Here is a 26,491-nt window from a genome sequence, read left to right as displayed (position 1 = left end):
CTGAAGGAGGCTTTGCCCTAAAGGTTGAACAGATAAGGTAACAAAATGTGTTCATGCCTAATGCCACATTTTATTGGAAACCAATCAATGTTGCCATATTCTGTTCTCACTGCAAGTTCTTGATTTCGTAGAGGCTTTATATAAGCTGAGTTATGTGTTTGGAGAATTCCCATTTGTGCTAGAGTTCTCCATAGTTTTTCTATAGTCGATGAAGCAAAAGTATAAGGGCTTTTGGTATTCTTTGCTCTTCTCCAATATCCATATAACATTGGCAATAATGTCTCTTGTTCCTCAACCTTTTCTGAAACCAGCCTGAATTTCAGGTAATTCTTGCTCAACATATGATTGAAGCCTTTGTTGTATTATTTTCAGCAATATTTTGCTGGCGTGTGGAATTAATACAATTGTTCTGTAGTTACAGTCTTTCTTTGATATAGGTTATGAATAGTGATCTTCTCCAATCGGTTCGCCATGTTTTTTCCTTCCACATCTGTTGTCAGAGTCAAATGAGGGTCATAACACCACCTTCTGAATCTTTGATTAATTCAAATAGAATACCATCGATACTAGCTGACTTTTTTTTTTTTTTAATAAAGCTTTAACTGCTGTTGTGACTTCTTCCTTTAAAATATCTGGTTCTTCTTTGGCATCAGTTTCAAGTTCAATTTCCCCAATGTTACCCTCGTTGCCTTCTTTGTATGGATTTTCCGTACATTCTTTCCATCTCTTTTTAATGCTAAGTAAACTGCATTTAGAAAAATGTTATAAGAAATCACCCAAGACCATATTTGAACTGCTTCCTGGCTGGAATTTCTGCCGCAATCTCTAAACCTGATCTGGTTTTTCTGTTTACATGTTCCAACTCAATTTTCTGATAGATATTCTTTAGATATTGTTCATTGTCTTGTCGAACTTATGTTGAAACACTTAGTCCTTTTGTGATACTTTTTTCCTATCACTGGAGAGTTTTGCTCGTCTTCTTTTTTCTGCTACTTTTCTGGCTTCTTCTGAGATCCAATGTGATTTCTTGTCTTTTTTTCTCTTCTGGAGTGTTGTGGGGTTTTTTAGCTTCATCACTAATTACAGTTTTGATGTCATTCCATAATTCTTTGGGCTCTCTATCTTCTGTATCAAGACAAGCAAATCTGTTGTCTAGATTTATTCAATAGTCTGATGGAATATTTTCAATATGCTAATACAAATATAACACTGCACAAGCTTAGGAAGCTTTACTTTGATCTTGCATGTCATGTCTTGTGAAGCTTTACTTTGATTTTGCATGTCATGTCTTGTGGTCGCTTCTACAATCAGCTCCTGGTTTAGTTCTTGCAGAACAAGTAAATGAAAAACAGGGTTGCAACCTTAGTAGTTATTGCTCTTTCTACCTACATTGTCAAGAAGCTCTTCCAGTTACAGTATGGCTAACCTTTTTTCTTACCTTTTCAGCTACTACGTTTGAGAACCAAAGCAACCTTCTTTTCTTTTTACCTATATACTTTCTTAACATAAAGAACAGTTACTTACCTGTGTTACTTATAACGGTTGTTATCCAGGGACAGCAGGCAGCTATTCTCATATATGGGTGATGCCATCCACGGAGCCCGGATGCAGACAGCCTCGCAAGCAGACTTGCTTGTAGAAACTCAGAAGTTGAGTCTGCCGCACCACGCATACGCGAGTGCCTTGCCTTCCCGCCCAGCACAGGGCGAGTCTCCTCAGTTCAGATAGCTAGCAGAGAAGCCAACCAGGGGAGGTAGGTGGGTTGTGAGAATAGCTGCTTGATGTCCCTGGATAACAACTGTTACAGTAAGTAACTGTGCTTTATCCCAGGACAAGCAGGCAGCCTATTTTCACATATGGGTGACCTCCAAGCTAACCAGAATGGGATGGTGGGAGTGTTGGCAACTTAGGAGAATAAATTTTGCAATACTCTCTGGCCAAAATGGCCATCCCGCCTGGAGAAAACATCCAGACAATAATGAGAGGTGAAAGTATAAACCGAGGACCAAATGGCAGCTTTGCAAATTTCCTCAATAGGAGTGGATCTAAGGAAAGCTGCCATGGCTCCGATTTTGTAGGCTGTGATTCAACTCTGGAGATGCAATCCAGCTTGAGCATAGCAGAAAGAGATACAAGCAGCCATCCAGTTGGAGATGGTACGCTTAGAAATCGGATGTCCCAACTTGTTCGAATAGAAGGAGACAAAAAGTTGAGGAGCAGGTCTGTGTGGTTTGGTGCGTTCTAAGTAGAAGGCCAAAGCATGCTTACAGTCCAAGGTATGAATAGCTGATTCTCCAGGATGAGAATGAGGCGTTGGAAAAAATAATGGAAGTACAATGGATTAGTTGAGATTAAATTCTGAAACCACTTTAGGTAAGAGGACTACCTTGTCATGATGGAAAAATGTGAAAGGTGGGTCTGCAACTAAAGCTTGTAGCTCACTGACCCTGTGAGCAGATGTGAGAGCAATGAGGTATTTAAGATCAGCCGAATCCATTGGCTCAAAGGAGGCTTCATCTATTTGAGCAAGAACAACATTGAGATCCCAAACCACTGGAGGAGGTTTGAGAGGTGGTTTGACATTGAAAAGTCCTTTCATAAATCTGGAAGCCACAGGATGAGCAGAAAGGGGTTTCCCTTCGATAGGCTGATGGAAAGTAGCAATTGCACCAAGATGGACTCGAATGGATGCAGATTTGAGGCCAGAGGTAGATAAGTGCAGAAGATAATCCAAGACGGAAGACAAGGAGGTGTCTCGAGGCTCCTTGCTATGAGAGATGCACCACGTAGAAAATCTAGTCCATTTTTGGTGGTAGCATTGTCTAGTGGCAGGCTTTCTGGAAGCCTCTAAAATGTCCCGAACATGTTCAGAGGTACCAAGCTGTCAAGTGTAGAGACTGCAGGTTGGGATGAAGAAGACATCCTTGACTCTGTGTAAGCAGATATGGAAAAATTGGTAGAAGGTACGGCTCTCTGCTGCTGAGCTGAAGTAGAAGGGAGAACCAGGGTTGCCTGGGCCACCGAGGAGCTATCAGAATCATGGTGGCATGATCATTCTTCAGCTTGACAAGAGTCTTGAGGATAAGAGGGAATGGAGGGAAGGCATACAGGAACAGATTCGCCCATTCCAGAAGGAAAGCATCTGCCTCGAGGTGATAAGGAGAGCATATCCTGGAGCAGAACTGAGGCAGTTTGTGGTTGTGGGGAGACACAAAGAGATCTATCTGAGGAGTTCCCCACTGAGAAAAAATGTGATGAAGAGGCAAGGAATTGAACGTCCATTCGTGAGGTTACAGAAGACGACTCAATTTGTCCGCCAGACATTCTCTCCCTGAATGTTGACTGCTTTTAGGAAGGTGTTCAGGAAGGATTGCCCAGTCCCACACCCTTTAAGCTTCCTGACAAAGAGGGAGAGATTCTGTTCCTCCCTGCTTGTTGACATAGTACATGGCGACTTGCTTGTCTGTCCGAATGAGGACTACCTGGTCGTGAAGATGTTGAAAAGTTTTGAGAGCATTGAAGATCGCTCTGAGATCCAACAGATTGATGCGACACTGACGATCCATGCTGGACCAGTGGCCTTGAGTACTGAGACCGTTGAGATGAGCCCCCCAAGCGCAGATCGAGGAATCTGTCTTGAGGACCTTCTGATGAGGGGGTGTCTGAAACAGTAAACCTCTGGAGAGATCAGAAGAAAGAATCCACCAGTGGAGAGACTGTCTCAATGAAGGAGTGACTGTAATGTGTTGAAAGAGTGGGTCGCAAGCCTGAGCCCACTGAGAAGCCAGTGTCCACTGAGGAATTGAGGTGAAGTCTGGCAAAAGGAATCACGTGAACGGTCAAAGCCATGTGACCGAGTAGTACCATCATGTGTCTTGCTGAGAGTGAAGAAAGGGAAGACACTTTGTGGCAAAGCTGAAGAAGAGCATCCAGACACTGCTGAGGAAGGAATGCTCTGAGTTGGACAATGTCCAGAACAGCTCCGATGAACTGTAATTTCTGAGAGGACTGAAGGTGGGATTTGGGAAAGTTGATTTTGAATCTCAAGCTTTGTAGGAACCACGTAGTCCGTTGGGTCGCTACAATAACCCCCTGAGATGTTGAATCTTTGATGAGCCAGTTGTCCAGGTAGGGGAACACCTGAAAATCATGGTTCTGCAGAGCTGCTGCAATCACCACTAGGCACTTGGTGAACACTCTTGGAGATGATGCCAGGCCGAAGGGTAGCATTCTATACTGAAAATGCAGATTTCCTACCCAAATCTGAGGTACTGACGGGATGCCGGATGAATGGGGATATGAGTGTAAGCCTCCTTGCTTATAAAATTGCATATATACTAATGCAAGGAGCCTAAGAAACAAAATGGGGGAATTAGAAGCCATGGCCAATGCAGAGGACATAGATATCATTGGAATCTCTGAAACATGGTGGAATGAGGAAAGCAAATGGGATACAGCACTGCCGGAGTACAAGCTTTATCGCCAGGATAGGTCAGGACAGAAAGGAGGTGGAATAGCCCTATACATAAAAGAAAGCATACAATCGACAAGAATGGACACAGCAGAGATGACCAATAAACGGGAATCGCTATGGGTTAAAATACTGGGAAGGAAAGGGCCTGAAATAAAGATGGGCCTATACTATTGTCCATCCGGGCAAACCGGAGATATCGATGAAGAAATGGAAGCCGAGATAAAGTGAGAATGCAAAAGCGGTAACACGGTTATTATGGGAGACTTCAACTACCCCGGGATAGCCTAGAGAACACAACCAATTGTTCTGATCTAGAAGGGGATAAAGGGATGCCAGGGACAACATACAAAAAAATTTTTTTGGCCAAAAATCTGTTGAAAGCCCTGAGATCCAGAATGTGCCGCAGATCGCCTGTCTTCTTCGGAACTAGGAAGTAACGGGAGTAAAACCCCCTGCTCTGCTGTTCCAAGAGAACTTCTTCGAAGGTGCAGAGCTTGAGCTTCCTGAAACAGAACGGCGGTCTGCGATGGATTGGAAGAATACTCTCTGGGAGGAAGCTCTGGTGGAATCCGAGTGAAATGAAGAGAGTATCCTTCCCTGATTATGTAAAGCACTCAGAGGTCGGAGGTAATGGTCTCCCATCGATGGAAAAAATAATGGAGATGACCTCCAATGGGAAAAGGAGAGGACAGAGGCAGACCGATGGAGGTTATGCTCTGTTTGAGACAGTCAAAAAGGCTGAGATGTCTTTGGTGCAGCAGAAGGCTGAGGTTTCTGTTGCTTCTGCTGTTGTTGTGGTTTCTTGGGAGGTGCTCAAGTGTAAGGAGCTACCCTCAGAGGATAACGCCTCTGATAGGATGGAAGAGGTTGAGAAGGCTTGGAAGGAGCTAGCTTAGGCTTTGGTCTGACTATGGAATCAAAAGATTTCTCATGCTCAGACTTCTTGGTGGCGGCCTCTATACATTCATCAAAGAGGTTATTGCCTTCACAAGGAATATTGGCCAGACGATCCTGAATGTTGGGATCAATATAATGGTGTGAAGCTAGGCAAGGCAGCGCATCGCTACTGAGAAAGCAATGACCCTTGAGGAAAGTAAAGCAAGATTGTTCCTTGCCCCCTACCAAGCTCCTCCCTCCCCCCAAAGTAAAGGAAGATCGTTCCTTGCCCCCTACCAAGCTCCCCCTTCCCCCAAAGCAGAGGAAGATCACTCCCTGCCCCCTACCAACCACACCCCTCCCCTCAAAACAAAGCAAAATCACTCTCTAACCCAAACCAAGTACACCCTTCACCCAAACGAATGCAAGATCACTCCCTGCCCCCTCCCCAGCACACCCCACCCCCCAAAGCAAAGCAAGATCGTTCCTTGCCCCCTACAAAGCGCACCCCTCCCCCCAAAGCAAAGCAAGATCACTTCCTGGCCCCCTCAGAAGGAGGAGCATTGCAGAGAGAATTGTTGCAACCGTAATCACCGATCAGCTCGCTCTTCTTCAAGGTATATACCAGCAGCAGGGAGGGAAGGAAGCTGCCTGGACCTGCCGTAACCGCAAGTGATTGGGGGAGAGGGGCTGAAGCAGCTGGACCCGCAAGGGGAAATGGGTTGGAGCCATCAGACCCATGAGGGTGGAGGGATGGAGCCGCAAGCTGGGGAGCTGTGTTGGTGAGGGGATTCCCCATGGAATCAAAGCCTTTTACTGCTCCTGCAGAGTGGTAAAAAGCTTTGTTCTCGCACTAGCGATAAATATATCAAATTTTTGCTCATTCCTAAGGTTTTCCTGCAGTTCTTGTGGGTTAATCATGGGAAATGGGCAACGTGTCATTCTCTAATATATGTGAAGAGCAGGGAGGTTGTGAATTTGTGGATGACCAATTATCTGGTTTGATATGAGAATAGAACCTCTGCCAGTGGAACCTCTGCCACTCTGTAGTGTGTCTAAATGGAATTCTGGTAAAGATACAGCATAGCTCAGTGTTCTCCCTAGGGCCTTTTAGACGAGCGCCCGGCTATCATCTGCTGCTGCTGCCGCCGCTGCTGAACTTTAAAAAAAACCCAAAAAAACCCGGCTTGGAGATTTCAGCCCATAGCAATCTTATGCTCCAGGGCTCTATTGGGGGAAATGCTGCCGGGTTCTGCCTTCGTGGAAACAGAAAGTAGGCAGGACCCGGCAGCAAGAAGAGCAAATGCTTCACTTAGCCCATAGCGAACGCTTGCTTCAGGGCTCTTAACATGTGCGTGCCGGCTTCCCTTCTCCCCCCCTCCCCGGACATAACTTCCGGTTTCGGAGGGAAGAGAAGGGAAGCCGGCACGCACATGTTGAGAGCAACAGCATTTCCCCCAGTAGGTTTGCGATCTTGGGCCGATCAGCAGAATTGACGTCGGGGAGAGGAATGCTGGTCGGCCGAAGCAGGGAGAGCCTGGGGCAGCGTCGGCTTTCGGGCCTGTTATTGGAGAAAGAAAGAAAGAAAGAAAGAAAGAAAGAAAGAAAGAAAGAAAGAAAGAAAGAAAGAAAGAAAGAAAGAAAGAAAGAAAGAAAGAAAGAAAGGGAGAAAGGGAGAAAGGGAGAAAGGGAGAAAGGGAGAAAGGGAGAAAGGGAGAAAGGGAGAAAGAAAGAAAGAAAGAAAGAAAGAAAGGAAGGGAGACAGAAAGGAAAGAAAGAAAGGAAGAAAGAAAGAAAGAAAGAAAGGAAGGGAGACAGAAGGAAAGAAGGAAAGAAAGGGAGACAGAAGGAAAGAAAGAAAGGAAGGGAGACAGAAGGAAAGAAGGAAAGAAAGAAGGAAAGAAAGAAGGAAAGAAAGAAGGAAAGAAGGAAGGGAGACAGAAGGAAAGAAAGAAAGAAAGAAAGAAAGAAAGAAAGAAAGAAAGAAAGAAAGAAAGAAAGAAAGAAAGAAAGAAAGAAAGAAAGAAAGAAAGAAAGAAAGAAAGAAAGAAAGAAAGAAAGAAAGAAGGAAAGAAGGAAGGGAGACAGAAGGAAAGAAGGAAAGAAAGAAGGGAGACAGAAGGAAAGAAGAGAAACATAAAAAAAAGAAAGGGAGGCAGAGAGAAAGGAAGGGCAGGGAGAGAGGAAGGAAAAGTTGGGGGAGGGAATGAGGTCTAGAGGAGAGGAAGCATACAGGCTAAAAGAAGGGAAGAAAGATTGGATGCACAGTCAGAAGAAGAAAGTGCAACCAGAGACTCATGAAATCACCAGACAAGGTAGGAAAAATGATTTTATTTTAAATTTAGTGATCAAAATGTGTCTGAATTTATATCTGCTGTCTATATTTTACACTAAGGTCCCCTTTTACTAAACCGCAATAGAGGTTTTTAGCGCAGGTAGCCTATGAGCGTCGAGAGCAGCGCTGGGCGTTCAGCGTAACTCCCTGCGCTAAAAACTTGCTATCGCGGTTTAGTAAAAAGGGAGGGGGTGTATTTGTCTATTTTTGTATGGTTGTTACTGAGGTGACAGTGTATAGTCATCTGCTTTGACCTCTTTGAAAAATCCTGGAATAGGAATAATAATTAACATTTTCTATGCGTACAGTGTACTTTGTGTTTTTTAAAAATTTTATTGTTGGTAGATCATTTTGATTTGGTCATTTTAAAAGTAGCTCACAAGCCCAAAAAGTGTGGGCACCCCTGCTCTAGAACATCGCTCCTTAGTTTTATCAAGTGGTGCAGTGAGGGGCCAGCACTTTACATCTTATCACCTCATTCTTTCTTTTTTCTCCTCATGTACAGAACGGTTCTTTATTCTAAGCAGCTCTGGCACTAACAGTACTACGGGTGCCTTATGCTACTTTCACCACCACTTGCAGTCAGGTTCAGCATTTTATCTTGGTTTTGGTTTTTTATTTAGTTTTTCACCAGTATTTTCATTTATTTATTAAAGCAGCCTTTTTTAACAGCCCGATGCCCCTCCCCTATCAGTGTGCATTCAATCCACTGCCGACACTTTTTTGGCGCCTCTTTCAACAGATCAAATATCATAGCCCCACTGTCGCGTGTTCACATTTATTCTGCGTACGAGTTTATCTCATCAGTGCAGAGACCTTTTCGTTAAGTCCATTTTACTCTCCCTTTTTTACTTTCGAGTGCTGTGGTTTTATTCTTTGGTTTTAATAGAAGCTCATTTGAAGAATATAAGAACATAAGAAATGCCTCTACTGGGTCAGACCTGAGGTCCATCGTGCCCAGCAGTCCGCTCACGCGGTGGCCCAACAGGTCTAGGAACTGTGCAGTAATCCTCTATCTATACCCCTCTATTCCCTTTTCCAGCAGAAAGTTGTCCAATTCCCTCTTGAACCCCAGTACCGTACTCTGCCCTATCACGCCCTCTGGAAGCGCATTCCAGGTGTCCACCACACGCTGGGTAAAGAACTTCCTAGCATTCGTTCTGAATCTGTCCCCTTTCAACTTTTCTGAATGCCCTCTTGTTCTTTTATTTTTTGAAAGTGTGAAGAATCTGTCCCTCTCTACTCTCTCTATGCCCTTCATGATCTTGTAAGTCTCTATCATATCACCTCTAAGTCTTCTCTTCTCCAGGGAAAAAAGTCCCAGTTTTTCCAATCTCTCAGCGTATGAAAGGTTTTCCATCCCTTTTATCAGACGTGTCGCTCTCCTCTGAACCCTCTCGAGTATCGCCATATCCTTCTTAAGGTACGGCGACCAATATTGGACGCAGTACTCCAGATGCTGACGCACCATCGCTCGATACAATGGCAAGATAACTTCTTTCGTTCTGGTTGTAATACCCTTTTTGATGATGCCTAGCATTCTATTTGCCTTCTTAGCAGCCGCTGCGCACTGTGCCGACGGCTTCATTGTCAAGTCCACCATCACCCCCAGGTCCCTTTCTTGGGTACTCTCATTTAAAAACATCCCTCCCATCGAATAATTTAGATCTTTCCCAGGTTTCACTTTTCATCTACCCGGTCTTTTCTGGTTTCCTTTCATAGTAACATAGTAGATGATGGCAGATAAAGACCCGAATGGACCATCCAGTCTGCCCAACCTGATTCAATTTAATTTTTTTTTTTTTTTTCCTTCTTAGCTATTTCTGGACGAGAATCCAAAGCTTTACCCGGTACTGTGCTTGGGTTCCAACTGCCGAAATCTCTGTTAAGACTTACTCCAGCCCATCTACACCCTCTCAGCCATTGAAGCCCTCCCCTGCCCATCCTCCTCCAAACGGCCATACATAGACGCAGACCGTACTTTCTATAGTCTGCTTTTCATCTGGAGTCTTTTCAGTTTAGAATTACATTTTATGACATATTTTTATGGTTATAATTGTATGACATGTCTAAATCAGTCAAGTTATCCATTCTTTTTATTATTTTTTGTCCCCTCATACAGTGGCAGACCGCCCCGGGTGCCAGCCTTAGGGGGGTACACAGCCGGCTGGATCCAGAACCTTCCGAGCTGCTCTAAATGGCACCTGCACCTCAGCGCGGCTGCCGTACTTATTCCGAAGCAGAGTCGTCAGCCACACTGAAGTGCAGGAAGGTCCTGCTATGACTGCATTTGCCGCCTCTGCCTCTGGAAGACGTAAGTGGTGTCGTAAGGGGTGGACTGGCAGCTGCAGTCATTGCGGAACCTTGCCACAACTCCCTGCGTCTGCCGGCCCACCCCTCCAACATCACCTACATCTTCCAGAGGCAGAGGCAACAGAAGCAGTCATCATGGGACCTTGCTGGTTTGGAGGGAGAGAGGAGCATAGAAGGGTGGTAGAGGGAGAAAAAGGGGGTAAAGGGGGTCAGGGTGGTATGGAATGGTGGTGGAGGGAGAGAAAGGGGGCAGATGCTGATGGAATTGGTGTGCAGGGAAAGGAGAGAGAGACATAAGGGGGAAGGATACTGGATGGAATTGGGTTGGAGGGAAAGAAAGGGGGCAGATGCTGATGGAAGTGGGGGGAAGGGAGAGGAGAGAGTGAAATGCCAGACCATGGGCGTGTGGGAGAAGGAAGGGAAGAACAGGAGAGAGATGCCAGACCATTGGAGGAGGGAAGGGAAGAAGATGGATGCAAAATAATAGGGGTGAAGCGAGAGATGGAAGGGGAATACAAGGAGAGAAGATACCATATAGAAGGGGCAGAGAGAGGGTAGACAGTGGATGAAAGGAAGAGAGTGACAAGACTATGAGGAAAGCAGAAACCAGAGAAGACAATGTAGAAAAAAATTATATTTATTTTTTTGCTTTAGGGGAGATGCATCGCTGTTTCTGTGGTGTTGCATTGTATACAGAGTCCAGCTTCTTGGTGGTTCAATTTAACCTTTGTCTACGTTTTTATATTTTATCCCCCCTTTTACAAAACTGTAGAGGGTTTTTTATAGCACCGGCCATGGTGGTAATTGCTCAGAATTCTATGAGAGTCTGAGCTGTTACCACCATGGCTAAAAACCACATTATAGTTTTGTAAAAGGGAGAGGGGTTAGTTTGTGATTACATATTCCATACTAGGCGAAGGTGTTTTCTGTGTTCTGTGTGTTCGAAAGACATGGTTTTCAGTTAGGATTGACTGTGTAGGATTGATCTGTACTAGTCTGGCTTGTTTAGTTTTACAATGGGTGTATTGATGTTGTACTGCTCACTGCAGTATGTAAGATGCTGCCTTTTCCTAGGTACACTCTTGTGTGATGTGTGGATTATTACTAAAAATCATGTTTTTCATACAGATGGGGGGGTGTAAAAAAATGATGGGTGTCACATATGCTAGGTACACCACTGCCTTCATAGTTTATATCTAATCCACAAGCCTGCTTTTAGGACCTACAGGGTATGTATCCCTCTGATTCATGACAATTTCACTTCTCATGTTATCTTATCCATTCTTTTTATTATACAACTGCCCAGATAAGCATCAGTCTTTGATGTGATTGGACCTTGAAAACTAACGGCAACAGTGTTCTCCCCAGAAATTTTTTCCAGCCATGAAAATTATTTGCTACATTTAGTGTGCCACAAAAAACATTTGCTCCGTTTAGTGTGCCGGAGTTAAAAATGTTTGAGAGACGCTGTTCTATACTATTTGAAAGAGGGCAAATATCTAATTATTCACTTCTAGAATTGGATACTTCTTAAATTTAATAAAAAATTATGGAACAAGTGTCAAATCTTAAGAAAGGCTGCCATATTGAGCATTGGAAAATAACTAATAATAATTAACTAATACAAATAGTACACATTTAGGGCTCCTTTTACTAAGGTTTTACCACACGCTTAGCTCGCGCAGAATTGCCGCACGTGCTAGACACAAATGCCAGCATTAAGAAACATAGAAACATAGAAAGATGACGGCAGAAAAGGGCTATAGCCCATCAAGTCTGCCCACTCTACTGACCCACCCCATTAAGTCTGAGTACTAATGACCTAGTTCCTTAACTTGACCCTCGTAAGGATCCTACTAGGGCATCCCATTTATTCTTAAAGTCAATAACGCTGGTGGCCTTGATCACCTGCTCTGGAAGCTTGTTCCAGTGATCTACCACCCTTTCTGTGAAGAAATACTTCCTTATGTCACTATCGAATTTCCCTCCTCTGAGTTTGAATGGATGCCCCCTTGTGACCGAGGGTCCCCTGAGAAAGAAGATGTCTTCTTCCACCTCGACACGTCCCATGATGTATTTAAATGTCTCAATCATGTCCCCCCTCTCCCTGCGCTCCTCTAGAGTGTAGAGCTGCAATTTGTTCAGTCTTTCTTCGTACGAGAGACCCTTGAGCCCCGAGATCATCCTGGTGGCCATCCGCTGAACCGACTCAACTCTAAGCACGTCTTTACGGTAATGTGGCCTCCAGAATTGCACACAGTACTCCAGATGAGGTCTCACCATGGTTCTGTACAGTGGCATTATGACTTCAGATTTGCGGCTAACGAAGCTTCTATTGATACATCCCATAAGTTGCCTTGCTTTGGATGAGGCCTTCTCCACTTGTTTGGCGGCCTTCATGTCTGCACTGATGATTATTCCCAAGTCTCTTTCTTCTGAAGTCCTAGCTAGTGTTTCTCCATTTAAGGTGTAAGGTTTGCATGGATTTCTGCTACCGAGATGCATAACCTTACATTTCTTAGCGTTGAAGCCCAGCTGCCATGTCGAGGACCAGTTTTCCAACGTAAGCAGATCCTGCGTCATACTATCCTGCAGATTGCTTTCACTTACTATATTACATAGTTTGGAGTCATCAGCGAACAGAGTTACTTTACCCTGAAGCCCTTGGGTCAAGTCTCTTATGAATATGTTAAAAAGGAGTGGACCCAGGACCGAGCCCTGTGGCACTCCGCTGGTCACCTCCGATGTCTCAGAGAGGGTGCCGTTGACCACCACCCTCTGATGTCTTCCACTCAGCCAATCCTTGACCCATGCAATTAGTATCTCACCTAACCCCATTGATTTCATCTTGTTTAATAGTCTACGGTGTGGGACGCTGTCGAAAGCTTTACTGAAGTCCAAGTACACTATGTCCAGAGCATTGAGCTGGCGTTAGTTCTAGGCGTGTAGCGCGGCAATTCTGCAAGCGCTAAAAATGCTATTGCAGCTTAGTAAAAGGAGCCTTTAATTTTCCCTACTGCCAAATTTCCCCATCCCGCCCCACCCGGCTACTTTTTCATGCCACCCGGCTGGAAAAAATTTCTGGGGAGAACACTGTAGCTGTATTAGTGGTAGAGAGTGAATGAACCTCCAATGGAATGTAGAAGGAGGTTGTAGGATGGCAAATGGTTGATTAAACTTCTACAGTATAATCTCGTTATAACAGAATTCAAGGGACCTGGAAAAATGGTCCGTTATATCCAGAATCCGTTAAATCCAGAGTTGCATTTTTTAAAAACTTTATTTAGGTCAACTAGAAACAACGTACAATCAATAAACAACAGTCACTGCACAAGCATATCAGCAACATCAATAACAAAACTCAGCAAAACATTGATATGGCACGAAATGATTGCAAAACCAGAACACTAAAGATGTTCTAAAGCAGTGTTCTTCAACCACCGGTCCACAGAAATTTCCTGCCGGTCCACAGGGCCAGCAGGTGCATCAGGCCCAAAACAGTGTTCTTCAACTGCCAGTCCACGGTGCGATCGATGCGGAGTTATCTTCGAGCCAGCTCCCTCTTTCTCACTGATTCAGTGAACAAAGCCACGGGCAGTGGCTCCTACGGGCATCCTGCGCCTGAACCAGAAGCCTTCTCTCTGACGTTGCAACGTCAGAGGGAAGGCTTCCAGATGAGGCACAGGACGCGCAAGGTGCAATTAGTACTATTATGGGGGCAGGGTTTGGGGTGGAGATTGGGTAGAGATGGGCGGGGTCTGGCCCATGACTTAGCCCAGCGTCCTTCAACCGCCGGTCCACAGAATAATTCTTTTATTTCTGCCGGTCCATAGGTGTAAAAAAGGTTAAAAAACACTGTTCTAAAGCATTAGGTCGTACTGTACTGGAAAGAAAAAAAATCTTCATTTTCTTCTGGGCTGCATTTTGGTACTATATCACCGGCATGCCATGCACCTTGTAGGCGGAGCCTGCATGTCCGTTATACCCGAATAAAACTACAGCTAAAAGCGGCTCTGGGGACCAAATTAGTTGTCCGTTATATCCAAAAGTCCGTTATATGCGAGTCCGCTATATGAATGATTTTCTGTATGTTTATAAAGGCGTATGGCTGCGACCAGCGGACCTCGTGCGCTATAGACAAGGTTCTGTTATAAGCATAGTAACATATATAACATAGTAGATGACGTCAGATAAAGACCCGAATGGTCCGTCCAGTCTGCCCAACCTGATTCAATTTAATTTTTTTTTTTTTTTTTTTTCCTTCTTAGCTATTTCTGGGCGAGAATCCAAAGCTTTACCTGGTACTGTGCTTGGGTTCCAACTGCCGAAATCTCTGTTAAGACTTACTCCAGCCCATCTACACCCTCCCAGCCATTGAAGCCCTCCCCTGCCCATCCTCCACCAAACGGCCATACACAGACCGTACAAGTCTGCCCAGAAACTGGCCTAGTTCAATATTTAATATTATTTTCTGATTCTAAATCTTCTGTGTTCATCCCACGCTTCTTTGAACTCAGTCACAGTTTTACTCTCCACCACCTCTCTCGGGAGCGCATTCCAGGCATCCACCACCCTCTCCGTAAAGTAGAATTTCCTAACATTGCCCCTGAATCTACCACCCCTCAACCTCAAATTATGTCCTCTGGTTTTACCATTTTCCTTTCTCTGGAAAAGATTTTGTTCTACGTTAATACCCTTTAAGTATTTGAACGTCTGAATCATATCTCCCCTGTCTCTCCTTTCCTCTAGGGTATACATATTCAGGGCTTCCAGTCTCGCCTCATACGTCTTCTGGCGCAAGCCTCCTATCATTTTCGTCGCCCTCCTCTGGACCGCCTCAAGTCTTCTTACGTCTTTCGCCAGATACGGTCTCCAAAATTGAACACAATAGTCCAAGTGGGGCCTCACCAATGACCTGTACAGGGGCATCAACACCTTCTTTGACCTCCAGGTAAAATTGAATGATAATCTTAATGTTTGCTTGTAAATCGTTCTGAGCTACTGGGAGAATGGGATAAAAATCTAAATAAATAAATAAAATATGTTTTGCTTAGGAATTCAGCTTGGTAGTATTTGCCATCTGTAGAGAATTTTAGGAAGCAAGACTTTTTTTTTTTAATAAATTGCATTTCCCCAAAATAGAAATTGGGCAGTCGGTGCAAAGAATGGCCACCCGGATGGTCTCGGGACTCAAGGATCTACCATACGAAAAACGGCTTGAAAAATTACAGCTATACTCGCTCGAGGAGCGCAGAGAGAGGGGGACATGATCGAGACGTTCAAGTATCTTACGGGCCGCATCGAGGCGGAGGAAGATATCTTCTTTTTCAAGGGTCCCACGACAACAAGAGGGCATCCGTTGAAAATCAGGGGCGGGAAACTACAAGGTGACACCAGGAAATTCTTTTTCACTGAAAGAGTGGTTGATCGCTGGAATAGTCTTCCACTACAGGTGATTGAGGCCAGCAGCGTGCCTGATTTTAAGGCCAAATGGGATCGGCACATGGGATCTATTCACAGGGCAAAGGTAGGGGAGGGACATTAAGGTGGGCAGACTAGATGGGCCGTGGGCCCTTATCTGCCGTCTATTTCTATGTTTCTATGTTTCTTCCTTCCACTGACTACGCCTCTCTTTATACAGCCCAGAATCCTTCTGGCAGCAGCCACTGCCTTGTCACACTGTTTTTAAGCGAGTCCGTTATAACGAGATTATACTGTATTAAGTAGGAGTTTGAGATTTCTGAGCGTCTTGGATCTAGGACGGTTTGAAGCCAGATTTGTGGAAGACATTGATGGCAGAGTGTAGCGCTTTTTAAAGGGTATAGTCGACTGCTTAGAATCATTTGACTTAGAAGTTGAGGGAAAGTCATACAGCATACCTTTTTTTTTTTTTTTAACTCTTATAACATTATGCTCTATGTATCCTATCTCTTTACTTTCCTATCTTTAATGGAATTCCTTCCATAAAATATTTGCTTTGTAAACCTCTTAGATCTGTCATATGCTGAAGCAGTATAACAAGTTCTAATAAAACAAACATAATAAACATTGATGCCGGGTGACCGTTTGCATAGCTTTTTCAATGTGATCACTGAAACAAACAAGCCTCAAACAAGGAGAATTTGCACAACGGTCTTGGACAGCGAGATGCAAGTCCAATTCACGAAACCACGCTTGCCATCGCATTGCAGTGGACAAGACTGATGCTCTGGAAGTTACATCAAAGGCATCAAAGATTGATTTTGACATGAATTTCCTGGTCTCAAGGAGATCATTCAAAGTTTGCTGAAAATCAAGAAGGGATTTACAGGGATAAATTATTTGAAGTGAGACAGGTGTTGAACTTAGAATGTCATATAGAAAGCATCGTCAAGGATACGGCTAGCAAGCATTGTATTTTGAAATAGCCTATGACCAAACTTGTCCAAGATACAACTCTCCTTACTTGGAGGTGCAGTGGCATATGATCTGGAACTGGATGACCTCTTAAAAACAGACTCAAACCAGAAGAGATTGATGCTGCATTTGAGGCCTATTAAAGCCAGAACATGACTGCACACTGTAAAGGGAATCCAATTTAGAAGATGGAGCTACTGGCATATGTAGGGGGAGTCTTCCAGCTCTTCAACATGAATTCTCGTATGAGATCATGGAGTAGAAGTTTTAAAGATTCCTTCAGTAAATTTTCAAAGTTAAGTGTATCAAAAAGTGCAGCTCTTGGTTCTGGCTCAGATTCTATATGCACAGGAAGAGCTTGACCCATTTGCTTTATGATCGTGGCAAAAGAAAGGTTCTCCAGCAGTGACCTACATCTAGGTGGAGGAGGAAATGGATCCGACTAAAGCCAATAGGACTCTGGTGCAGAATATTGTGGATCAAACAAATCCTGAAGGGATAGATCAGAGTCCCTGTGCTGTTAATTCTGGAGATTTAAAAATTGTTTCTCCAGAAGGAGCATGACGCTGTGTGGTATTGTGGCTACAGTAATGATAATAACTTTGGGATGGACTCCTAAATTTCCTTTGGTACCGGTCTGACATCAATGAAGAAGAAGTGCTCCAATGATAGGACCTGGATTTGCATCAAGGAGGCTTATATGCGGTACCATGAGGCGGTGCAGCAGTTGACTTTGATTAGCCTCAAAGCATCGCTGCTAGCTCCTGTAGAAGCAGCTCGTGAAGTTGTTCTTGATCAGTGAGTTGCAGTATGTGGATGGTACTGATGGTACAGGATGTCGAGGGGTTGGTAACCTCAATATCGAGGCACACCTCAGAGGAGACACTTCCTGCAAATATGGAGAGCGAGACTGCTGTTGACTTCATATGACATGCATCGACTTACTCGATGCTAGACATGCCGGTGTTGTATGGCGAATTGAGGCATAGGAATCTTTCTTAGACTGTTTACTGGATGGTGTTGGCATTGGTACCGAGGAAGTTGACGCCGAATGATGTGGCGATTGTGATGCTGATTTCAACGCGATGTCGACATCGGGTGCAGAGGACATCTGTGATGAAGACATCTGTGATGAATCTTGAGGTCCATAAAGTTTCTCCTGTTGCAGATGTTGAGCCTTCAAAGAATGTTTTTGTAACATTGAACAGCACTGCCAAGAGTCTACCCGGACCAAGACACTGAAAGCACCAATTGTGCAGATCAGTGCCTGATATGGCCCAGTTGCACTGAGAACATCTCTTGAAACTGGTAGAAGGCTTTGACATAGAGGGAAAAAAATGCAGATGTAAGAACATAAGAAGTTGCCTCCGCTGGGTCAGACCAGGGGTCCATCGCGCCCAGCAGTCCGCTCCCACGGCAGCCCATCAGGTTCGTGACTTATAAGTGATCTTTTGGCTAAAACCTTACAATCCTCATTATTCTATTTATACCCTTTTATGAACCAATCTCTACTTCTATCTATATCCCTCAATCGCCATATCCTTCAGGAACTTGTCCAATCCCTCTTTGAATCCCCTTAATGTACTCTGTTCTATCACAGCTTCCGGAAGTGCATTCCAGGTGAGTGAAGAAAAATTTCCTAGCATTGGTTCTAAACCTGTCCCCTTTCAATTTCTCTGAGTGCCCCCTTGTTCTTGTAATTCCCAATAGGCTGGAGAATCTGTCCCTTTCCATCTTCTCTATGCCCTTCATGATCTTGTAAGTCTCTATCATGTCTCCTCTGAGTCTCCGCTTTTCCAGGGTGAAGAGCCCCAGCCTTTCTAGCCTCTCAGTGTATGAAAGGTTTTCCATACCTTTTATCATTCTTGTCACTCTTCTCTGAACCCTCTCAAGTATCTCCATGTCCTTCTTTAGGTACAGCGACCAATATTGGACACAGTATTCCAGATGCGGTCGCACCATCACGCGATACAGCAGCATGATGACTTCCTTCGTTTTGGTTGTAATACCCTTCTTAATAATACCCAACATTCTGTTTGCCTTCTTTGAGGCTGCTGCACATTGTGCCGTTGACTTCATTGTTGTGTCCACCAGCACACCCAAGTCTTTTTCAAGGTTACTTCCCTCTAGTACTAATCCCCCCAGTTTTTCCTTCGACGGTCAAATATATATGTGACCAGAAAAAAAAAAAAAAAGAGTTGATGCTACCGGCCAGAAATCCAGCTGAAAGAGAAACGAAGGCCCAAAAAACTGAAAAGTAAAAATTTCTATAAAAACTCACAAGAAATTAGACTAGTACCACAGAAAAAAAAATATTAAGAAAAACTATACAGGAAGGCACAAAAAAAGGGAAAAAATAGCGCAATTGGAGAGACTTCAATAACATACATCTTCTTAGCTCCGTGGAAAACTAAAAACTCATGGTCCCGCAAGCCAACATCAGGCGGGAAGGCACTCATGCAGTATTGGCAGTCTTGAGACCTGTAAAGAAGTTAAAGTGACAGTATACTTTTGCACTGTCCTTACCGGGATAATTTTAGTCCAATCTAGATTCTAAATGCTTTATAAATAGGACTTGAAGTCACAGGAGGTAGGTCACCTGAGTTCCTAAAATTTGGCACCAGGTTTCTAAAATTCAGAAAATAAGCAATAGAAGGAAAAGCAAAAAAAAAAAATAAAAATTTATCTTAGATACTTCTATCCCTGAGCATAAATGCAATTATATAAACTAAAAAAAAAAAATATCAGAAATTGTTTTCAAATCTCTTTCAGCTTCCAAATTCTCATATTCCCTTCCAGAGCCCCCTCCTTTGCCTCCCAGTTTCAAAGGGCAATTTAATTCATACACCTGTTTAAATTGAATAATTTATTTGGAATATCTTCTCTTAATATGAAGAGCATAATTCAGCAGCAGCAATAATCACTCACTCTCCAACTGAAAGAAGATTCTGTTTTTCATCCTTCTTTAATCGCGGACGGCCAGGTTTCATTTTTAGAGGTGATGTTGGAGTCTTCTGAGCAGCTGGCTGGATGAAATGTGCAAACAGCTCTGTCTGCTTCAACAGATATTCAAACCTATTTGATCTGTCTGTTTGCTATTGAAGGAAAAAACAGTATGAGGAAATAAGCAGCATAAAGATTATTAACTTCATTTAACAAACAGGCGATAGAGATCTTTTAAACCTTTCCATAAACTCATTTTATTCAGGTTATAATGTTAGGGGTCATCTGACTAACAAATACTGTCCAGGGCACTGCTAAACAAGGAAAATTTCCAAAATATAAACATTCTAATCTCAACATAAAAATGTTATTCTCATAAGGTTCTGGTTCTATTGTGAAGATGCACCACTGTACAAATAATGATGAGAGCCCAATTACAAAGGATCATCATCCAAAGCCACTTCTAAATGTTATACGAAGACAGAAAACCTCTGAAATTTGATACAGAAGTAGTCAATTTCTCTGACATAACACATTTGGAAACCAATGCAAGTGCTTGCGTTTCTCTTGTTCTCTGTGAAATGCAAATCGGAGAGCAGGAAAAATGGCAAAGAGAGCTGCAGATTCCACTCAGAGTGGCAGTGAGAAGCAGAAAAAGAAGTGTTTATCTCTGTCAATAGCACAGAAAGCACAGTTACTTACTGTAACAGGTGTTATCCAGGGACAGCAGGCAGATATTCTCACGTATGGGTGATGTCACCGACGGAGTCCCGGTACGGACAACTTTAAAAGTGCATCGGCACTTTAAGATCTGAGAAAGTTCACGATAGCCCGAACCATGCATGCGCAAGTGCCTTCCCGCCCAACATAGGGCCCGCAGTCCCTCAATTAAGATAAGCCAGCTAAGAAGCCAACCTGGGGAGAATATCTGCCTGCTGTCCCAGGATAACACTTGTTACGGTAAGTATATGTGCTTTATCCCAGGACAAGCATGCAGCATATTCTCACGTATGTTTGACCTCCAAGCTAATAGGAAAGGGATGGTGGGAGAGTTGGCCTTTAAGAAAATAAATTTTGTAATACAGATTGCCCGAAGTGCCCATCCCGTCTGGAAAACGACTCCACACAGTAGTGAAAAGCGAAGGTATGAACTGAGGACCAGGTAGTAGTTTTACAGATTTCCTCAATGAGAGCGGATCTCAGGAAAGCTACAGAAGCTGCCATAGCTCTAATTTTGTGGGCTGTGACACGACTCTCCAGCACCAGTCCAGTCTGAGCATAACAGAACGAGATGCAGGCAGCCAGCCAATTGGAAATCGTTCTCTTGGAAACAGGATGTCCCAACTTGTTTGGATCAAAGGAGATGAATAGTTGGGGAGAAGTTCGGTGAGGCTTTGTCCTGTCAAAGTAATAGGCCAAAGCCCGTTTACAGTCCAAAGTATGCAAGGCGGTTTCTCCAGGATGAAAATGAGGCTTAGGAAAAAACATTGGTAGAACAATGGACTGATTGAGATGAAATGCAGTGACAACTTTGGGATTGAAAAGGAAGCAGTTGCTGACACAGACAGATAAGAGCCTAAAGGCGATCTAGAGGAAGACACGCTCTCATGAGAGTGATGTCTAGGATTGTCCCAACGAACTGCAGAAGTTGAGTCGGAAGGAGATGTGATTTGGGGAAATTGACTTAGAATCCTAGAACCTGGAGAAAAGAAATGGTCTGAGATATTGCTTGGACTACTTCCTGAGATGAGACAGCCTTGATCAATCAGGCACTTTGTGAACACTGGGAGAAGATGCCAGGCCGAAGGGAAGTACCTTGTACTGATAATGACAGCGATTGATTTGGAAACGAAGATACTTTCTGGAAGCTGGATGAATTGGGATATGTGTGTAGGCTTCCTTGAGATCTAGAGAGCATAGCCAGTCATTCTGATTGAGGAGAGGATAAAGAAGGCCGAGGGATATCATCCTGAATTTCTTCTTGACTAGAAATTTGTTGAGAGCTCTGAGATCCAGGATGGGTCTCAGTCCTCCGGTCTTCTTGGGGACTAAGAAGTAACGGGAGTAGAATCCCTGATCCTGCTGATTGAGGAGAACTTCCTCAATGGCATGCAGCAGGAGAAGGGATTGAATCTCCTGCAGACTGTGCAGGGTCCAAAGCAGACTCTCTTGGCGGATGGTCTGGTGGTAGGGTTTGAAAATTGAGAGAGTAACCCTGACGAATGATGTTGAGGACCCAGAGGTCTGAGGTTATGAGCTCCCAAAGACCTATGAAAAACTGAAGATGTCTTCCGATGGGTTGAGGTAAAGGCTGTAAAATGGTGACATTGACTATGCTCCGAAGAAACACATCAAAAAGGCTGTGTGGACTTCGGTAGGGCAGCCTGCTGTTTCTGTAGTTGTTGACGTTCTTGCTGCTATTGTGGCCTCTGCTGTCTCCTGAGTTGAGAGGGAGCTGAGGTCATAGGCTTTGCAGTAAATCGTCTCTGATAGGAGGATTGTCTGAAAGGAGAAGGTGGAAGTTTTTTCTTAGGTTTTATGAGAGTATCCCACCTAGTCTCATGAGCTGATCATTTTTGGGTAGTCGTGTCCAAAGAGGCCCCAAAAAGCTCGCCTCCTAAGCAAGGAGCACTAGCCAACCCATCCTGATGGCTGACATCAAGCTTTGAAACTTTCAGCCAGGCTAGACACCACATGGCCACTGACATGGCCGCAGCGCGCGAGGAGAGCTAAAAGGTATCATAAATAGAGCGGACCAGGTACTTACAAAGTTGAAGTAAGTCGGAAATGAAATGCTGAAAAGCAGGTAGTTTTCGGTCAGGCAAATATTTATGAAATTTAGCAACTTGGTTGACTAAGTGCTTTAAATAAAAAGAAAAATGAAAAGCATAGTTGCCAGACCGGTTGGTCAACCTAGTATTCTGGAACAGTCGTTTGCTAAACTTGTCCATGGTCTTCCATTCTCTGCCAGGAGGTACTGAGACATAGACGTCAGCCCCCGCAGATTTCTTCAGGATTGACTCCACCAGTAGTGATTCATTTGGAAGCTGGGATTTGTCAAACCCTGGAATGGGAACAACCCTATAAAGTGAATCGAGCTTACAAGGAGCCACTGAGATGGTTAAAGGAGTTTTTACATTTTTATAAAAAGTCTCTCTTAAGATGTCATGAAGAGGCAGCTTTAGAAACTCCTTGGGTGGCTGATCATAATCTAAGGCATCTAAGAACTGTTTAGATCTCTTGGAGTCAGCTTCCAATGTAATAGCCTCAGACATCATCTTTAAAAATCTGAAAAAAGATGACTTGTCAGATTTCTGAGTAGGCTCTTGAGAAAATGGAAAATAGGAATCCTCATCATCAGATACAAGGGGCTCTTGATCAGAATCACCCCACAGATCTGAATTTCGGGTTGGAGGTCAGTGCCGAGCACTAGGTGTCAAGAGCTCGAGATGTTTCATTTTCTTTAACGCCTTGCCTGATCTGACTGGCACCATCTTGGGAGATGTCTGAGAAGATCGGTGCCGGATCGTTCTCGATACCGGTTCCTTAACCAGAAAATGTGGTACCGATGGAGACTCTTGAAAATACGGGGCCGTTGTCGAGGGCTCAGACCTGACTGGTACTGGCACTGAAGGAGCTGGCGTCGCCGTAACGGGAAGGAGAAGTTGTAACTGCTCCTGTAATTCCTTGTGCAGCAATTCTTTAATGTGCTGCTTAATGGAATGCACCAGTACCGCTGGCTTTTTTTGCTGGTACTTTCGGTGTGGCTCTGCATTCCATAGATGAAGAGGCCAATGTCAAGGCACTCTCCGAAATCAGAACCGAGCATTTTTTGGGTCTCCTCGAGGTCGACAGGACTTGGCTCACTGCCGGTTTGACCTGAGGCCCAGAAGGGGGTGAGGGAAGGCTTCTTAGCCGGCTTACCCACTGTGAGTTGTGACACCGGAGCCAATGTTGGAGGATCCAATCTCAGCGGCATCTTGGGCGACATGGACGGTGTCGGAGATGAATTGGGCTCGGTGTCCATTGCGGCGCCAAACAGTTGTCTTTGCTGAAGAAGCCGGTTTTTGAGGGTGCGCTTCTGAAGGGACGAGCAGCGGGAGCAAGAGTCTGCATGGTGCTCTGGTCCCAGACACTGCAAGCAGCAACGGTGAGGGTCGGTTAACGAAATGGCCCGAGCACAGCGACCGCACTTTTTGAAACCCGTCGACAAGTGGGATATGGACAGGAAGACAGCCATTGACAAATCGAACTCTATGGCTATAAGGGTCCATAAGGCCCAAAAGGGCCATAGCCCGCAACATAATAATAAAAAAGAAAAACTTGGTTTTTTTTTTAAGTTTTGAGAAAGAAAACACAATAAGAAAAAAATTATGACAAAAAAAATAAAATAAATCACAAACTGCGAGAGCGGGAAAGCAAACAAAGAAAAAAATAACTTCAACCGAAGCTGAAGCGCGTCTTACTAGCTCTGCGGAAACTAGAAAACTGAGGGACCGCGCGTCCTACGTCAGGTGGGAAGGCACTCGTGCATGTGCGGTTCAGGCTATTGTGAACTCTCTAAAGTTTTAAAGTGGTGATGCACTTTTAAAGTGGTCCGTACCGGGGCTCCATCGGTGACATCACCCATATGTGAGAATATGCTGCCTGCTTGTCCTGAGATAAAGAGATCATGTCCTTACGTTGATATCTTTTCCAGTAAACAGGCAAGTCATCCTGACATGTGGATTATCTCCCAATGGCTGCGAGCCATCTGCAGAAGTAATCCACTCCGTATTTTTTTTTTCTGACTCTTTTCCACTTCACTGGGAGCTCTACTGCCACCTGTAGTTAGTGCCCAAGCAAAAAGCTCCATCCACAGTATGCGAAGTAGGGCCACCAAAAGAGAACTTTTCCAAGAATCAACTGTTCTGCTCAAATAAGAAACATTGGAACAACGAACATCAAACAGCCAACAAAAGCATCAAAGGCGATCAGGAAGTACCCCTGTATGTACCTTGAACATATATACAGAATTTTTCAAGGCCCACACAAGGGCTGACTGGCATCCAAGAATCAAACTTGGAGAAGCATAAGCAGAATGAGACAGTAGGAAGGTGCAGGAAAGTCAGGGCGGGAGTCTAGAATGATAGAGTCCAGTAGATAGAATCTCATCTATCTACTGGAAAAGATATTATCAAGGTAAGGACATATGAGACACGTCTCGCTGAGGTAATGGTGCCCAGAAAAATGACTCTAGCATCAGGTCCAAGAAGCAACTTTCGGAGTCACAAATGAAACTTTGGTGAGACCAGACAGAACTAAGTTAAAGGTCTCATGAAAAGAACTGTGGTTTGATGTGAAGAGCACCTTTCAGAAATCTGGCAATATCAGGGTGAGATGCAAGCAAAGGAGTACAGTCCTGGTCTCAAACAAGAGAGCCCAGCGACTTGGACCCAAAGGGAAGCTACGATGAGGCCCTTAATAAGGCCTGCTTGGAGAAAGGCTAGCACCACTGAAACCAGAGCAGAATACGGCTCCACACGTTCCTGGTCGCACCAGTGTTCAAAAGTCTGCCACGCCTTAGCGTAGGCAGACACAGTAGTTGACTTCTTAGATTTCAGAAGAATAGAAATGACTACATCAGAATATAATTTGCGCTCTAATGCTTCACGCTCAATAGCCATGCTATAAAAGCATCCAAGATAGTGAAGAATGCAAAGGATCAGAAATCAGAGCATCCTGCAACATGCGCAAATGTGCCCTTGCCCGAGGGACTTCATCGATTGTCGCCATCATAGTCCCCAGGACCTGGAGATACTGCCAGGCCATCGGGACTGGAGTATCCAGAAAGCCCCTGATCAACTGACGCAGCTTCTCCTGACATAACTTGGGCAAGAACACCTTGTTCTGACCCATGTGGAAGCAAACCCCCAAATATTCCAAATTCTGCATCGGCTCAAGGTGTCTCTTGCTGATCACCCAGCCCAGGCACTGAAGCAGCTGAACAACTTGGCGAACAGCCTGACCTCCCTCGGAATCCGACGGGCACTGATCAGCCAGTCATCCAGAAACAGGTGCACTAGGTTCTAAAGGGGCGCAGATGAGCTGCCATCACCACCACCATCATTGTTTTGGTGAAGGTCCTCGGCGCTGGCGCCAACCCGAAGGACAGTGCTAAAAAACTTACACAGAACATGATGGCAGATAAAGGCCAAATGGCCCATCAAGTCTACCCATCTGATAGTGCTGTGCAGAACGTGAAATCTCAGGTACTTCCTGTATTCTGGAAAGAGGGGAATATGGAGGTATGCCTCCATCAGATCCAGGGAAGCCAAGAATTCCCCCAGCACAACCAAGGTGATCACTGAACACATGGTCTCCATATGGAAATGAACCACTATCAGTACCACATTGACTGCTTTGAGGTCCAGGATCGGTCTCCAGCCGTCAGAGCCTCTCTTTGGCACAATAAAGGATATCGAATATCTGCCAGAGCCCAAGAAGTGATCCAGGATGAGCTCTATGGCCGCAATGTTCAGTAGCCTGCAGACAGTGGCTTCCACTCGGGTTGCCTTTTCTGGCCTCCCTGCAGGGAAATCCTGAAAATAATCCGCCGGGGGCAATAAAACTAAAGCTTGTAGCTCTCCTGAAGAACCTTCAGGACCCAACGGTCTAAGGTGATGGCTTGCCATTCCGCCCAAAAGACAAAGAGCCACCCCCGATCCACAGAGGAGCAGAAAGAGGCCAGGTGTTAAAATTTCTTACCACCAGATGGCTCACCGTTAAAAGCTGGTGCTGGGAACTACTAAACTTCTGCTTTTCAGACTGAGAAGATCGCAGGCCAGAGGAGCCGCCAAAGAACTGACGGGAACGTCTGAAGGTATGAATGCTAGATGCCCCTGACTCCCTGGAGGGTCGGGGCCTGTTATCCAGCAAGGATTCGGGCTTGCAATCCTGCACAATCACCATGAGGTCATCCAGACACTTGCCAAACAGAAGTTGCTCCTTAAAAGATAACCGGCTTAAGGTGGCCTTCGAAAACAAATCACCAAACCACTGCCAGATCCACATCCTCTGCACTAAAACTGAATAAGCTGAGTTTACCAAAGATTTTGAACATGTCATACAGGGCATCCACCATGTAGTCTACCCCTGAGATCAGAAAGGTGAGA

General features: G+C 44.5%; 1 protein-coding gene across 4 annotated transcripts in view; it reads right to left on the bottom strand.

The window, feature by feature from the left end:
• The window catches only part of SMARCA5 (SWI/SNF related, matrix associated, actin dependent regulator of chromatin, subfamily a, member 5), a 436,858-nt gene that overhangs the window by 360,001 nt on the left and 50,366 nt on the right, over positions 1-26,491 (bottom strand). For all 4 annotated transcript variants that reach the window (XM_033939984.1, XM_033939968.1, XM_033939959.1 and 1 more), the window contains one exon: positions 19,323-19,489. In XM_033939984.1, coding sequence (XP_033795875.1) covers positions 19,323-19,489 — 167 coding nt within the window. The remainder of the gene's footprint in view (positions 1-19,322; positions 19,490-26,491) is intronic.

Source organism: Geotrypetes seraphini, chromosome 1 (genome assembly GCF_902459505.1).
Source record: "Geotrypetes seraphini chromosome 1, aGeoSer1.1, whole genome shotgun sequence".
NCBI lineage: Eukaryota > Metazoa > Chordata > Amphibia > Gymnophiona > Dermophiidae > Geotrypetes > Geotrypetes seraphini.
The sequence above is the reverse complement of the archived record's forward strand: the minus strand, read 5'-3'. Positions and strand labels throughout refer to the sequence as shown.